General features: G+C 41.7%; 1 protein-coding gene across 1 annotated transcript in view; it reads left to right on the top strand.

The window, feature by feature from the left end:
• The window catches only part of Itih5 (inter-alpha-trypsin inhibitor heavy chain 5), a 92,976-nt gene that overhangs the window by 36,711 nt on the left and 41,123 nt on the right, over positions 1-15,142 (top strand). The window contains exons 6-7 of the mRNA XM_028891496.2: positions 10,997-11,166; positions 11,974-12,090. Coding sequence (XP_028747329.2) covers positions 10,997-11,166; positions 11,974-12,090 — 287 coding nt within the window. The remainder of the gene's footprint in view (positions 1-10,996; positions 11,167-11,973; positions 12,091-15,142) is intronic.

Raw genomic sequence — 15,142 nt, 5'->3', positions numbered from 1 at the left:
AGCTGGATACACGTTGCATGCCTCTATTTGTGTGTATATTTGGGCAGGGTATGAGTTATGACTGTTAGTCAAACAATTGCTTATTGTTTATAGTTGGAGCTTATTAGTATCTCCAAGGAATGTTTCCAGGCCATTGATCTCTTCAGGCCTGTTTATTTTTAAGAAGATTATTTTCCCAGCTCTTTGTAGCAAAGCACATCCTCTGTCTTCCAGAGCATGGCGATTCACAGGTGTGTCCTTTAGCCCCATACAGGGGGCAGACCTACTAACTGACGTTCCCCATTGGTCTTTCCAGCTCAGCTGTTGTTGTTCCTGGGAATGGTGAACCCAGCAGCGAGGAGCACAGGATGTTGTGGTTTTGTCTGGCCACCCTTGTGTGCTTCCAAAATAAATCCAGGGTAGAGATCACACTGGAGTCAGACTTGCACCAGAATGTGAGCTGGGACTGAGGGAGCATGGCCCAAGATTGGGTGTTGATTTCTCAGATAGATCTAGCTGTGATTAAGAAATCAGATGTCTGCAATTTGCCTAAATGAGTCTCTGCCCTATGGCTCCATTCCATCTTTTAAAAAAATGATTGATTTATTTTTAGGTTGGAAGACAATGCCATGTGTTTCATTATGGCTTCTTCATACACACGTGTCATTGGTCTTCACTTTCATTTGTTCCTTCCTCCCCTCTCCTCACTCACACCCCTCCCTCATTCTTGCAGGCTCCCTTCCAGCTGTCAAGCTAGCCTCCCTTTCTCCTTTCTCCCTTCAAATAGTCCATTACTCTCTGTATTTTCTGCCTCTGTTAGGATCTCTTTCTTCCTTCTCATGATTCCCTTTCCAGTTCCAAGTCTTATACACACAAGTACACATACAAACATATCTAGATACATATATGATTTTAAATCTAGATTTTGCATGTAAGAAATGACAAGTAGACTGATCTTGCTGAGTCTGGCTTCTTGCATTTAATAGTATGATTTCTACTTGTGTTGGTATCGAAGGATGCATCTTGCCTAAGCATCGTTTTGTTAGTTACTAGAAAGAGCATGTTGCCTATAATGTTTCTCATTCAATCTTTATAACAACTTTATTAGCCCATATCTTTTCATGCTTGTTTTCATTATGAAGAAGCAAGCCTTACAGATATTGTCTGACAAAACTTTTCCTGGGGTGTTGCATCACACACATCAACTCAGCCTAGATAAAGAACCCACAATAGACCAAAGTACAGATACCACCAAGGCCCAACTTGGTGAGCTAATGAATTTTATTGGGGTTACTGCATTGGTTAGGGTTTCCATTGCTGTGAATAGACACTTTGACCACAGCAACTCTTATAAAGGAAAACATTTAATTGAGGTAGTGTCTTACAGTTTCAGAGGTTTAGTCCACTATTATCATTGCAGGGAGCATGGTGGCCTGTGGGTAGTTACTGTGCCAGAGAAGGAGCATGTTGATATGCAGGTAACAGGAAGTAGACTGTTTCACTGGGTATAGCTTGAGCATATATGAGACCTCAAAGCCCACCTCCACAGTGACACACTTCCTCCACAAGACTAGACCTACTCCAACAAGGCCCTTTGAGGGCCATTTTCTTTCAAACCACCACAGTTATTTATAGGAATATGGGTGAGGGGTCACTTACAGGAGCAGAAATGACTCAAAGACAGCTGCATCACAGATGCCTATAGTCATACTTTCTTTGGACTACCCGCTCCCAAATAATGTCATGGAGACTTTTTACTAATTATGAAAGATTGGCCTTAGCTTAAGCTTGTTCCCAACTAGCCCTTATAACTTAAATTAACCTGTTTATTTTAATCTATGTTCTGCCATGTGACTTGTTACTTCTCCACCATACTGTATGTCTGACTTTCTCCATATCTTGCTGGTGTTCTCTGCCTCTCAGATTCTTCCCAGAGTTCCTTTCTCTGCCCAGAAGTCCTGTCTATCCTCTCCTTCCCAGCTATTGGCCATTCAGCTCTTAATTAAACCAATCAGAAGGTACCTTGGCAGAGACATATTTTCACAGTGTATAAAAAGATTATCCCATAACAGAAGCCCACTCCAGCATAGTTGCCAGCTCACAAAAGCTGGGAACCCTGGATCACACTGTACAACCTACAAGCAGCTCAGCAGGTAGAAGAGTGTCCTTTCCAGATGCCTTAGGTGGTCTAAAATGCTTCCAGGCAGCTGGCTAGTTCCTGCTTCTTCCAGGTAGCTCTTCTTGTGGAGAGGAGTCTTCTTTTGCAACTCAGCCTTTCTGAGAGTCTTCTTTGCAGCTTGGTTCTGCTTACTCTGGCAAGGAGGGGCCTAATGAATCTGGTCAGTTTCAGGGACTTCCTGGAACTGTTTGGAGTTGTTTTTTTTTTTTTCCTGCCTAAGGAGCTTCTTGAAGGATGGAATATTTTAATCTTGGAGGAAACTGTTACACAACACAGAAATGCAGAAATATATACTATGTGGCACATTTAATTATTAATAGAAACAAACTCTAAGTATAGATCTGACCCAAAAATCATCCCCTTAACCATTGTACACACCATTTTTTCTTTAAATAGAAGATTATATGCTATGGGGAATAGGAATTCAAATTTAAAATGTCTTTCTAGTTAACTATATAAATATAAGGAAGAGGGACCAGAGAGATGGTCCAGCAGTTAAGTGTACTCACTGACTGCTCTTGCAAAGGCTCTGGGTTCAGTTCTCAGCACTCCAACTAGTTGACTCCTAAATACCCGAAACTCCTGTTCTGGGGGTCCAGTGTCCTCTTGGGGCCACCAGAAGCACTGCACACCCACAGTGCACATACATAAATGTGGGTACTCACATACACACATAAAATGAAAGAAAGGAGCAGAAGCAAGACTAAACGCAGTATCTTTATACCTGCCTCAGTGGATGTGCCTGGTGGATCAGAGCTGAACTCTTATTCATTGGACTGTTTGATGCTGGTTCACTACAGTATTTTACAATGAACATTTTCTTTTGCAGCTAGGAGTACAGAAATTATAAAAAGAATAATATACTCAGTGAACTAGTAATAGTTGTCTGTTGCATATTATGCATAATTGTGCATGCTCTACTTTTGTGCAACTGGTAGCATGGTGTGTGTGTGTATCAGTGTTATGTCATGATCAACACTACTACACTTTTAGAATGATCAAAGACCACACCCTCTCTAAGTGATAGGAGTTCTTCAGCTTTGTCGTAGTATTTATAGAACCACTGCCATATATACACATGGTCTGTCACATGCCTTGTTATTATTATCCAGCGCATGTCTGTGTTTGAAGTGAAGCCTTTTCTGGGACATAGCTAGCTGGGGTGAATGCTCTTCCAGATGTGCACTGAGGCACATATTTCAAATGTGTATTGGTTCAGGGGTCTCTAATCCATTCTCTCTGTGTAATGATTAATCGTTCTCAACTTGACTGGATTTAGAATCACTCTGGAAACAGCCTCTGTGTTTCTCTATAAGGATGTTTCCAGAAAAAGTTGAACTGAGTAGGGAAGATCCACTCTGAATGTGGGTAGTGCTATCCCATGGGCTGGGGTCCGAGACTGAGTGGAAAAGAGAAGGCCCGAGCACCAGCATTCATCTCCCTCTGCTTCCTGAATCTGGACAACTACTTTTCTATTGCTGTGAAGAGACTCCATGACCAAGGCAACTCCAAAAAGAAAATATTTACTGGGGCTCACAGTTCCAGAGGGTTAGAGTCCACGATCAGCATGGCAGGGGGCATGGCTGCTGACAGGCAGGCATAGTGCTGGAGCAATAGCTAAGAGCTCACATCCCAATCCACAAATTAGAGGCAGGAAAGAGAAGCTACCTGGGATGGCTTTTGAAACCTCAAAGCCACCCCTAATGACACACCTCTTCCAACAAGGATAACCTCCTCATCCTTCCCAAATAGTCTAAGCATTCAAATACGAAAATCTCTGGGGGGACATTCTGTGTCCACCACAGTGACCAACCACTTCATTCTCCTGATTCCCTGGCTCCCTAGCCATGATGGATTGTACCCTCAAACTGTGAGAGAAAATAAAAGCTTCTCCTCCTGAGTTGCTTTCACGAAGTATTTTGTTACAAATGGGAGCAGTAGCTAACACAGCATGCTTACACTTTGATCTCATGAATAGCCTTCTCTTCAGCTCACAGCTCGTTCCCTGCTGTCTTTAGCAGGGTTCCTCCCCAAGCAGCTTTCTTTTGTTCTGTTTCGTTTGTTTCCTTGAGATGGGATATCACTGACAACCAAGGTTGACCTCAAACTCATGATCCTCCTTCCCCAACCTCCACAGTGTTGGGTTTACAGGTATGCACCACCAAGTCTGTTTTGACTTTCAATAATCCCCCAAACTAGGTAGCTTAATTAGAAAGAAGAGACCCACTAAATTACAGCTTCATTCCCCTTTGCATTGGAAGTTGAAGCTTTTGACAGGTCTATTTGAGTGACTCACTGTGGTGCAAGATCGAGGCTCTCTGACTTGAGACCAGTACAGTGTCGTGTGTTCAGGAGGGCGGAATCAAACCTGTCTTAAACTTTTATGTATGTTTTCCTTTAGTGCCTTAAAAAATGACTTCATCTTTGGCTCTCAAGATTTCATTTTCAGTCTCCCGTGGTAGTGCCTGGCATGGAATGGATGCTCAGGAAGTTTTGTTCAGTGAATTAAGGAAGAACCAGCTTTGTAACGAAGAGCTATTAAGTTTTAACAATTTACTGTGTTAGTTTTGCCAGGTCTTGGGTCTGTGTCTCCTTTTGTTATGATGGAGGGATTAGACAGCAGACATACTAATTAGCCATTTTGTTCTAAAAGACATTGGTTCAAAAAAAAAATCTAGCTTAACTCTCCCTTTGCTAGCTGCTGGGTGAAATTTTGATGCCCACTTACATTTGATTGGTGGATAAACCACAGATGTTGTCGTGCAACATTCTGGACGTACTAAAAGCTATTGATGATTTGTCTAAAATTCAAGTGGAAGCGGACATCCTGTATTTTGATTTTCTAAATCCAGCAAATGTCCCTTACTAAAGGGCTGTATTGTGACTCACCACAAAGTCCCCACTTCTGCATTCTTCTCTGGATCCGGCTGCCTTTCAGCAGCTGGAAGGGCAAAGCCCTGTTTGGCCTTGGTGAAATCTCTGAACTTTGGCCAGGAAAACAAGCAATTGTTATGTGAAGATTTTCAGTGTTGTTTAGCTCAGAAGTGACTCAGGTGTGAATCATTTGGCTCCAGAGTTGGTTTTGTTTTCCTTCTTCATCCTGGCATGGAAGCCGGTGTTACCACCTTCCTTGTTCTGATTGGAGCTGGGTTGAGGCCGTCTGTGGAGAGCATACTTAGATATGAGTGTGTCACCCAAGTCCAGCCTTCTCTCTTTAGTTAGATAGTGGGAACAGCCCGTTCTTTCTGTGGAACCTCACTCTTTGGTTCTTTGTTTCTTGGATTCTCCTCTTGTGTGAGATGGGTGTCATTGTGTGAATTAAACCATCAGTCACAGCTGTGGCTAAAATCAGAGCGTCATCTGCTGTGTCTGCCCACACACTTCCATAATCGGTATCTTCAGTTCTCATGGAAGGCTGCTTTGTCTACCTGCCCAGCCATCTATAGATATGGCAATTACCTCCCTGTTAATTGTTCAACACGTATGAGCTTTCTTCACATTCAAATATGGAAAACTGAGAGTCGGTAATATATTATTTGAGGGAGGGAGAAACTTAAAGAAGTAGTGAAAAAGCAAACTTGTTAAGAAGTTTGAGCAAACACCCCTTCACTATATAAAAAAAAGACCTCTTGAATTCTAAAATGTGAATTTTCATTATTCTTCTATGCTATATGATGCTACCATGCTTACATAATGCTTTCTCCAAAAAGAAAAAACCCACACCAACTGCATTAGTTACTTTTCTCTAATTGCTCAGACCAATGAAGAAGCAGCATAAGGATGAGGGGCTCGTTCTGGCTTCTGGTTCAAGGGGCTCCAGTCATTGTGTGTGTGCGCGCGCGCCCGCGGGGGGTTGGGGGGGTGGGGGTGGGGAGTCCCGGAGACAGGAGAGCGAGGCATCTGATCATACTGTGTTTGTAGTCAGAAGCAGAGAGCAGATCTCGGCTCACTTCATCCTTTGCATTCAGTCTAAGACTCCAGCTCGTTGAATGGTGCTTCCCACACTCAGGATGGGTCTTCTCACATCAGTTAGCTCACTATAGATGAGTCCTCACAGACATGCACAGAGGTGTGTCTCCTAGGTGACTCTAGAGCCAGTGAGGCTGACGATCACTAGTAATCATCACATCAAACAAGTGAGAAGAATTCTTTCCAATAAGAAAACTTATTTAATGAGAGATTTGTAAAAAGTAACCAGTTTCTTCTCATTGTCTATGCTTTATTTTTATTTCAATACTCAGTTGATTTGCATGACCTTTGTCTTTTTTGGGATCATCAAACTGTTGATGTTCCATAAGTCCCAGTATTTTTGACTGCCCTAAATTTAACAGAGTATCCCAGGTAATGAATTTTTATAAACAAACCCAGACCGTCTAGCCTCTTTTCAGGGGAAATGAGCAGGCAGTGTTTGTTTGGAAATCCTTTTGTAAAAGGCACAGGTATTGGCAGCTTTGGGGTTGACAGTAGCCAAACCTGAAGCCCACAGGAAACAGAATCCAGGAAATCCCTCTGTTCATCAGCTCTCAGGGCGGTAGCTTCCAGCCAGTGTCCTTGAGCATGGTTCGTTGGCTCCTACATATTTTCACCTTTAGACACTTTACCTAGTAATTGGCATCCTTCCCCTAACATTTGTGGCTGTCTAAAAGAATATCTATCTGTGACTAGTGTCTGTGGTTTAGCATAAAGCCAAGACTAAGTTTGTGTCCTCTGAACCTTGCTTTCTCTTTATATAAAACAATATATAATGTATTGTATAACCAACTAAATGTGGGTTTTGTCTTTAAAAGATAGAATCAAATAGATGACAATGTAATAGCATTTATAAACATGAATTTCTTTAGCAAAATTATGAATCTTCAGTTCAGAAAAAAGTATATATGCATTCATATGAAAATTCAGCTCATCCTTTCAGGGGTCTCTCTGGAAGCAGTTAAATCCAGTGTACTTTATAAAAATTATTCTTGGTATAGACACTCTTAAATTCCAGATCAATAATGTACACAAGGACATGCAAAACCTTTCCAAATTATTTTTTTCCCAAGATCTTGTGGAGTAAACTGTGATTCCAGATGAAGACTAGTTGTCATCCAAAGATAGTTTTTTTTTCCTTTTAATTTGTCTTTTCTAATGGGCAGAGTACTGGAAGTGACTCCAAAAGAGAGAGGACTGTGATGGCTAAGCTTCATTATCCGCTTGACCGGATTTAGAGTCACCCAAGACACACCTCGGGGCATGTCTGTGTAGGTGCTTCCAGAGCTGTTCCCCTGAGGACCAAAGAAAGGCCAAGCCTGAATGTGAGCAGCACCATCCAGTGGGCTGGCCTTCTTAAAATCAAAAGGAGAAAAGCAGAAAGCAAGTGAGACAATGTGACCAGCTGCTTCGCCTCCTGCTGAGAGTCCTCCCTGGGATGGATCATACCCTCACACTGAGCCAAAATGAAGCCTCCTTGCCCTAAGTGGCTGCTGCCAGCCATTCTGTCAGAGTAACTGAAAGCTGATGAATTCTGTCAGAGTAACTAGAAAAGTAACAAAGACATGACACGGACTGTTATGTATTGAAGACACTATTACTTACCAGGAGACACAATCAACATCTTCCACATGTGATCTCACTAAGTCCCAGCAAGGATGCACGCTGGTGGTGCTCCAGTATCCCTGGTGTAGAACTCAAACACTGAACCAATCATGTAGTCTGTGAAACGCCAGAGCCGACGCTCTTTGCTATTAATATGGCTTCCACGGGCAATACTGTTTCTAGCTTTTGAAGTCAAAGCTTTATACGTGAGGACAGCCTGATGGGAAGGCTGGTAGCCTGAGAGGCGTCAGTGGGTGCAGAGAGCAGCAAGTACATTTTCTGGATGGCAGTGACAAGATACAGTGCCCATAACTGGGGCAGCCGCTTAACCAAATGGGCAGACAAGAGAAGGAACATAAACAAGACCCCTCATTAGACAAGTATGGCAGTTGCTTTGGGTTTGTGAAATACTGTGCGACAGTTCGCAGTATGAGCCCTAGTTCAGAACTAAGAAGAGTCAATAGTAGATAGTATTATTTTGCTTTGGGGTTTAGGTGAGTAGCTGGAAGTCTATATTAATAGAATGATCAGATTTCCCTTTCCTCTAATGAACAGAGGATTTTACTTTCCCTTTTCTTTTGTGTGTATAGGTGTGCATACCTGTGTTTGTGTATGCGAAGGCCAGAGGTCAACTCATTTTTTGCTGAACACCTTTTTGTTTGTTTGTTTGTTTAAGACATAATTTCTCAGTGAACCTGGAACTGATTGACTAGATTGCTTGATCAGAAAACAGCAGGAATCCCATATCCACCTCTCAGCACAGGAATTACAGGCCCTCATTACTATGTCCATCTTTCTTTTTTTTTTTTTTTTTCTTTGGTTTTTTCGAGACAGGGTTTCTCTGTGTAGCTTTGCACCTTTCCTGGAACTCACTTGGTAGCCCAGGCTGGCCTCAAACTCACAGAGATCCGCCTGGCTCTGCCTCCCGAGTGCTGGGATTAAAGGCATGCGCCACCACGCCCGGCTCTATGTCCATCTTTCTACATGGGTGTTGGAGATCAGCACTCAGGCCTTCATGCTATATCATCTTCTTAGTCCAGAACATTCTCACTTTCTAGAGTTGTGGGCAGGTGGGTCAGGTCAGAGTATAAAAGGGCTTCCCATGAGAGCCTGACAACCTGAGTTTGATCCCTGAGCCCAAGAGGGAAGGAGAGAATGGACCCCTGAAAGTTGTCCTCTGACTTCCTCATGCATGCCATGGTACACCTGACCACTCCTATACGATAATAGTTTTTCAAGTATGCTGCTCTTGAATTGTTCCCCGTAGTGGTAGAAACCCTGCTGGGTCACCTTTACTGTTTGGCACGTAGTGGGTGGGAGCCAGCATCAGGAATTTGGCCTCTTGGTGAAGAACCAAACAGAATCCACCCACTCTTTGGCCATGTGAAATAAGTGCATTTATATGAAACTCATGAATTTTCATCATGAATGAACAAACACCGGAGGTCAACAGGCAACAAAAATACTACACATCCTTTCTCGTGGTCTGTATCAAAGAGCCTAGTCAAATAAATCAGAAGAAAGAAGTTATAGTCTTTAAATTCCCAGGGCTTTCACTTTGTTATGAATGGATTAAGTTGAGGAACTTGTATAAAAGCATTTTTATGAGGAGATTTGGAGCAAGATAAAGTGGGTACATGCTGATAATGTAAAGAGAATTGTTAGATTATTGCAGAACATTGGGATAAGTGTACTTACATAAACAAAGGGCATGATGGGCTCTGCATGTAAGGTATGAGGTCTGGGTGAATGGCATATCCCTTGTTTTCCATTGTCAGAAACTAGAGTCACCTATGGGACTTGTTAAAGTTCCCTCCAGAGTTTCTGATTCAGGGTTTCCGGGAAGAGCCTGAGAATTGACATTTCTAGAAAGTTCCAAGGGGTGGCTGATGCTGCTCTTCTAAGACTGCAGCCTGCTTTACATACTGCAGGTGACTCTTCCAGGGTTTGCTTGGACACTTCCAATGAAGTGAGAGGTGACAGCTGCTGGTGCCACCAGAGCAACTTCCTTTGATTTAACTGATATGACATGGCAAGTGCTTCTCAGTAACCTTACCCCTGATGCTGCCTGCTGGACCATCTCTGGATACCCTTAATCCCCATAGAAGTGGCTCTACAGCACATTTACTCCAAGGAGAAGAACAGGGAGGGGTTCGCTTGGCAAACTACGCTTGTTGTGTTCCATGCCTCAGAGAATCTGTTCAATTCATTCTACTCTCCAACTCCCATGTTTAAATTAAAAAAGGGAATGAAGTGCATAAAACTTACATGTAAGTATTGATGACTTATATACACACATACACATCAATGCACTTAGACTAAGTACACCCATATTGCTGCAATGTACATCAAACATGGGACACTTTTCTTCAAAAATTCTTTTGTATTCTTTCTAACTTAGTACCTATCCTCCCAAAGGAGCACTCACCCTACTTCAATTGCCTTTGGACAAGTTGTATTTGACTTTGAACTCTATGTCAGTGAAGGACAGAGAATATATTCCCCACTCTCTGATGCTCTCCCTCAACATAACTATCAGCATCACCAGTAGATTCTTTCATTGTGATAGTCATGTATCATCCCAAGTGTGACATGTCCATAATGCCATATTGAATTCCTCCTACTTTGCAAATGCTTAAGTGTGATATTATAACACATTGCTTGGTGTTATGCTTAGCACAAACCAGCATGGTGATAAGTACGTCATGTCATTGGATCTTCTGAAGAGCATGACATTGGTACTACTATTTATGTATTTAAAGATGGTTTGGTAACCTGTGCAAGGACTCATACCTGGTATAAGGTACATGACAAAGTTCTGACTTTCCTTGATGGTTAATACTCTCAACTTGACAGGACTAGAGTCACCCAGGAGACAGACCTCTGTGTCTGTGAAGGATTATCTAAATTTGGTTCATTGAGATGGAAAAGATGGCCCTAACTATGGGTGGCACTGTTCCATGGGGTGGGGTCCTGGATTGAACAAAAAGGAGAAAATGGGCTGAGTAGGATATTCATCTCTCTACTTTCTGACCTTGGTTGTAACATGACCAGCTTCTACTCCTTTATGGTCTGTGTCCTCTCAAACCATGGCCCCAGATAAAACCCCTTCTTCCTCGAGAAATTAACAGAAGTTCTTAGAAGATACCAGGGGAACTTTAAACAGATTGAAGTCTGACATCCTGTGTCTATGCAAAAAGGTAATCTTTTCAGGGAAGATCTTTCTAGTTTCAGCTATTTATTGTGTTTACATCTTATTTACAGGCGATACGGGTCCTCCCCCTTCTACTGTTATCAACCAAAATGAAACTTTTGCCCAAGTTCTTTTTAAGCCGACTGTGGTCCAACAAGCTAAGATTGCCCAGAATGGAATTTTGGGAGATTTCATCATTCGATACGATGTCAAGAGAGAGCAGAGCATTGGTGACATCCAGGTAACGGCTTCCATGATGCCACCATATGTGGAGCATGATCCCTTCTGTTCGATTCACACCTATGGATTCCAATACTTACCTAAAGGTGAAAGATATTTTTGGTTCTCAGTAAAACTGTTTAAACCCAAAATACGTCTTCAAAGAGACCAGTGATGCTCCCTTGCTGGCTGCCAAAGGTACCTATTTCGCGCTTCAGTAACCTGGACAGCAAATGAAATCTATAATATAATTTTCCCTGTGGTGTTTTAGATGGGGTTAGAATTTTAGCACTTCTTCAACTTTAATTAAAAGAGACTGTTCCGTAGCTTATTTCCCTTTAGGTTGTATTGCTGCAGAGACAAGGTGAGAATATTAAGATATGTGGATGTGCACAGAGAATGCAGACAACCTTGATACCTCCCTGTGTAAGATAATTAGTAAAAATAGATACTGATGGAAGCAGGATTCTCATGAAGCAAGGTCAGAAGGAGATGCAGAATTAAAGTTGATGTTTGTCATGGTCTATGTATCCATACTATGTCTACATTTATATTATTTTCAAGGTGATGCAGATTGAACCCAGAGATATGCACATCCTTGGGCAAGCATTCTTATCACTGAGTTCTACCCCCAAGCCATGATGAATATTATATTAATTAGCAGCTAGTTCTCTTGGAGGGATCAAAGACTGTAGACAGTTTTGTTGGTGTGGAATGTGACCCTAGACTGACTCATGCCATCTTTGTGTTCTAGAGGTTCCAAAGACTGTTCTACCATTTTCCTTCCCTTTCTGAATGCCACTTTGGCTGCTTTATTTTTCTCCACCAGGTTCTGAATGGTTACTTTGTGCACTACTTTGCTCCTAAAGACCTCCCTCCTTTACCCAAGAATGTGGTTTTCGTGCTTGACATCAGTGCCTCCATGGTGGGAGCAAAACTCCAGCAGGTGAGTGAGTGGGTGCCACCCGCCCATTTTCTGCTCATGCTTTTGACCAGGTCAGTGATCAGCCTTTTGAATGACATTCAGTTGATGCCGAACCCAACTATCCCTACTTACAGACATCCTGAAGCTGACTCATGTAATCTGTTGGTAGATTCTATGGATTTAAGAAAGCAGAAGGACAGGCTAGAGGGAACTTGGCAGAGAGGACAATGTGAGTGAAATAGGAACACATTGAGAAGTCCACTCAACAGTGTTGTTAGCTGACGACAGTGATGTACATTAGAATGCAAAAGCTTAGGAGTCTGAGGCAGGATGAACACAAATTTGAGGCTAGCCTGTGGTACATAGCAAGTTTCAGGACAGTCTGGCTACATAGTGACACCTAGTTCAAAACAAGGCAAAATGAAACAGAACAAAATGAAATAAAACGGAACAGTACCATATTAACAAAAATTGTGTCCAGTGAGGATTCCTTTGTGAACAGTGGAACAGAACCCTTAGAAGTCAGTGGGATAATGCTTTTGTACACTGGTTTAATAAAATACTAATTGGCCAGTATCCAGGCAGGAAGTACAGGCAGGATAAGCAGATAAGGAGAATTCTGGGAAGAGGAAGGCAGAGTCAAGAGTCACTAGTCAACAACAGAGGAAGCAAGATGTGAAGGCAGAACTGAGAAAAGGTACTAAGCCACATGGCTAAACCAAGTTAAGAATTATGGGTTAATTTAAGTGTAAAAGCTAGTCAGTAATAAGCCTGAGCTAACGGCCAAGCAGTTATAATTAATATAAGCTTCTGAATGATTATTTTATAAGAGGCAGCTGGACTGCCAGGCCGGAGGAATGCGGAACCTGGTGTGACCAGGCAGGACAGAGAAACTTTCAGCTACAGAAGTCCCTTTGGCAAATTCACAGAACAAAGAATTCAGGTCTTAAAAATTCAGTAGTTCTCACAAAATCCATATCCTGTCTCCAAAACTCCAAGTTCAGAAGGGTCATTAGAGGACGTTTCCATTGTTGGCTGATGTCTGTTGTTGCTGTTGAAAGGCAGTAAATTTTTAACTTGTGTTCTCTTCATTAGGATTATTTATTGGTGTCTGATTTTGTGACTTTCTCCTTTATACTAGTTTTCTGTAATTTTAGAATGATGGGGTCCTACTTATTCTTCCCAAGAGGTTTTCTTTTCATACTTTATGAATTTGTGGATTCATGGATGTGATGTTAGCTTTCATTGACAACTGGTCACGATCTAGACTTGCCTGGGAAGGGAGCATCTGGATGAGGTTGCCCTGTAGGCATGTCTCAGAGGATCTTTATTATATTAACTGAGGTGTGAAGGCTCCCTACTATGGGCAGCATCATTCCCTAGGGAATTTGAAACCACTGAAGAGTGAAGAAAGGTACTTGAGCACTTAATGTGCATTCATTCCTAGAAAAAGATGATATTGATTTATAATAATACTAATAATACTAATATAAAAAAATCTGTTCCAGATGCACTAAAGGACTAAGTAAAAATAATCAGTGAGCCACATTCAAGGCTATGAAAAAAATAGTTTCATTATTAACTAGGTTTATAACAAAGGGCAAGTTTTTAAGGATAAAAATAAGAGATGAAAGTGACTACAAAGGAAAATAAACAATTATTTTAGGTAAAAGAAAAATGTAAACTTCTGGTATAAATTAAAAACAAAAGCAATAAATGACTGGAAAGCTGTATGCAGGAAAAAGATAACTGTTTATCATCCATATACAATGAGCTATTCTAGATCAATAAGAAATAAACTGTCCTAAGAAAGTGAACAAAGGATGTAAGATAATCCATGAGGAAAAAAAATCCTTAAGAATATGAAAAAGGGAGGCGACCATATTAATGATTAAAAGAAGCTATTGACAGAGATCTTAGAGAGTTTGACGCTTAGCATTCCTCAAGTCCTGGTTCAGCCTCCAGCATGGCATACATAGGGTGTGGTGGTGCCCTCCTGTGATCCTAGGACTCAGGAAGTGGAGGCAGGAGGATCGGAAGTTCAAGGTCATCCTTTGCTACACAGTGGTTCCATGCCTGTCAGGGATACACAGGAGCTTATTTAAAAACAAACACACGAAAGAAAACAACATAAAAAGAAATACTATTTTCATCTCCATGGTTTCAAACTATAAATATTGTTAATTATTTATAAGGACATTTTGAGTAATATGTATTTTTAGTATACTTCAGAAGTATAATTTTTACATTATTTCTCAATAAAGTATTAAGAAGTACTGAAGTGGGAAAGTGCTCAGGCAGTCTGCTGTCACCACCCCATTCACTCTGAGACCATTTGTCCCCAAAGGGCTCATCTTTAGTGCCTGAGTTACTTCATAGCCTGAGTCCAAGACTAGGAGGTTTTAGGACATGTGGTTTTCCACATCTGATAAGGTGGTTGTCAAGGATATTCTTATCTATAAGCATGGTTGTTGTCCACGTGTGATCTCAGCACTTTAGGTTGTGTGAGGCTGGAGGACTGTGAGTTCAAGGCCAGCCAGGGTTATATAGCACAACCCTATCTAAAAATATAAAAATAATAAAAGGCGCGAAAAGGAAGAAATCTTGCCAAATAACTTATAGAAAAGTAAAGATAGATCCTGCCCAAACCATATAGAGAAATCAACCAACCAACCAACCAAACAAACAAACAAACAAACAAATCAGGGCTTTTCTGAATTCACCTTTAATCATAAAATAAGCATGGCCCTCTCATATGGGTGCATGTACACTTGTGTGCATCTGTACTATGGTGGAAGGTGACTTCCGGTGTCCTCCTTAGTCACCCACACCTCATTATGTTTGATTCAGGGTCTCTCCTTGAACATGGAGTTCCTTGATTGCTTAGACTGGCTGTCCAGGATCCTCCTCTCTGCTTCCCTGGTGGTGGGATCACACATATGCTGCTGTGTGCAGATTTTACAGTGTTGCTGGAGAGGGAATTTAGGTTCTTACACTTGCATGGTAAGCACTTTGCACACTCTACAGTCTCTCCAGACACTTGGAGACCTCTTAGCAACATAATAGGGCCCAT

Source organism: Peromyscus leucopus, chromosome 5 (genome assembly GCF_004664715.2).
Source record: "Peromyscus leucopus breed LL Stock chromosome 5, UCI_PerLeu_2.1, whole genome shotgun sequence".
Taxonomy (NCBI): domain Eukaryota; kingdom Metazoa; phylum Chordata; class Mammalia; order Rodentia; family Cricetidae; genus Peromyscus; species Peromyscus leucopus.
This window is presented reverse-complemented; position numbering and strand designations above follow the sequence as displayed.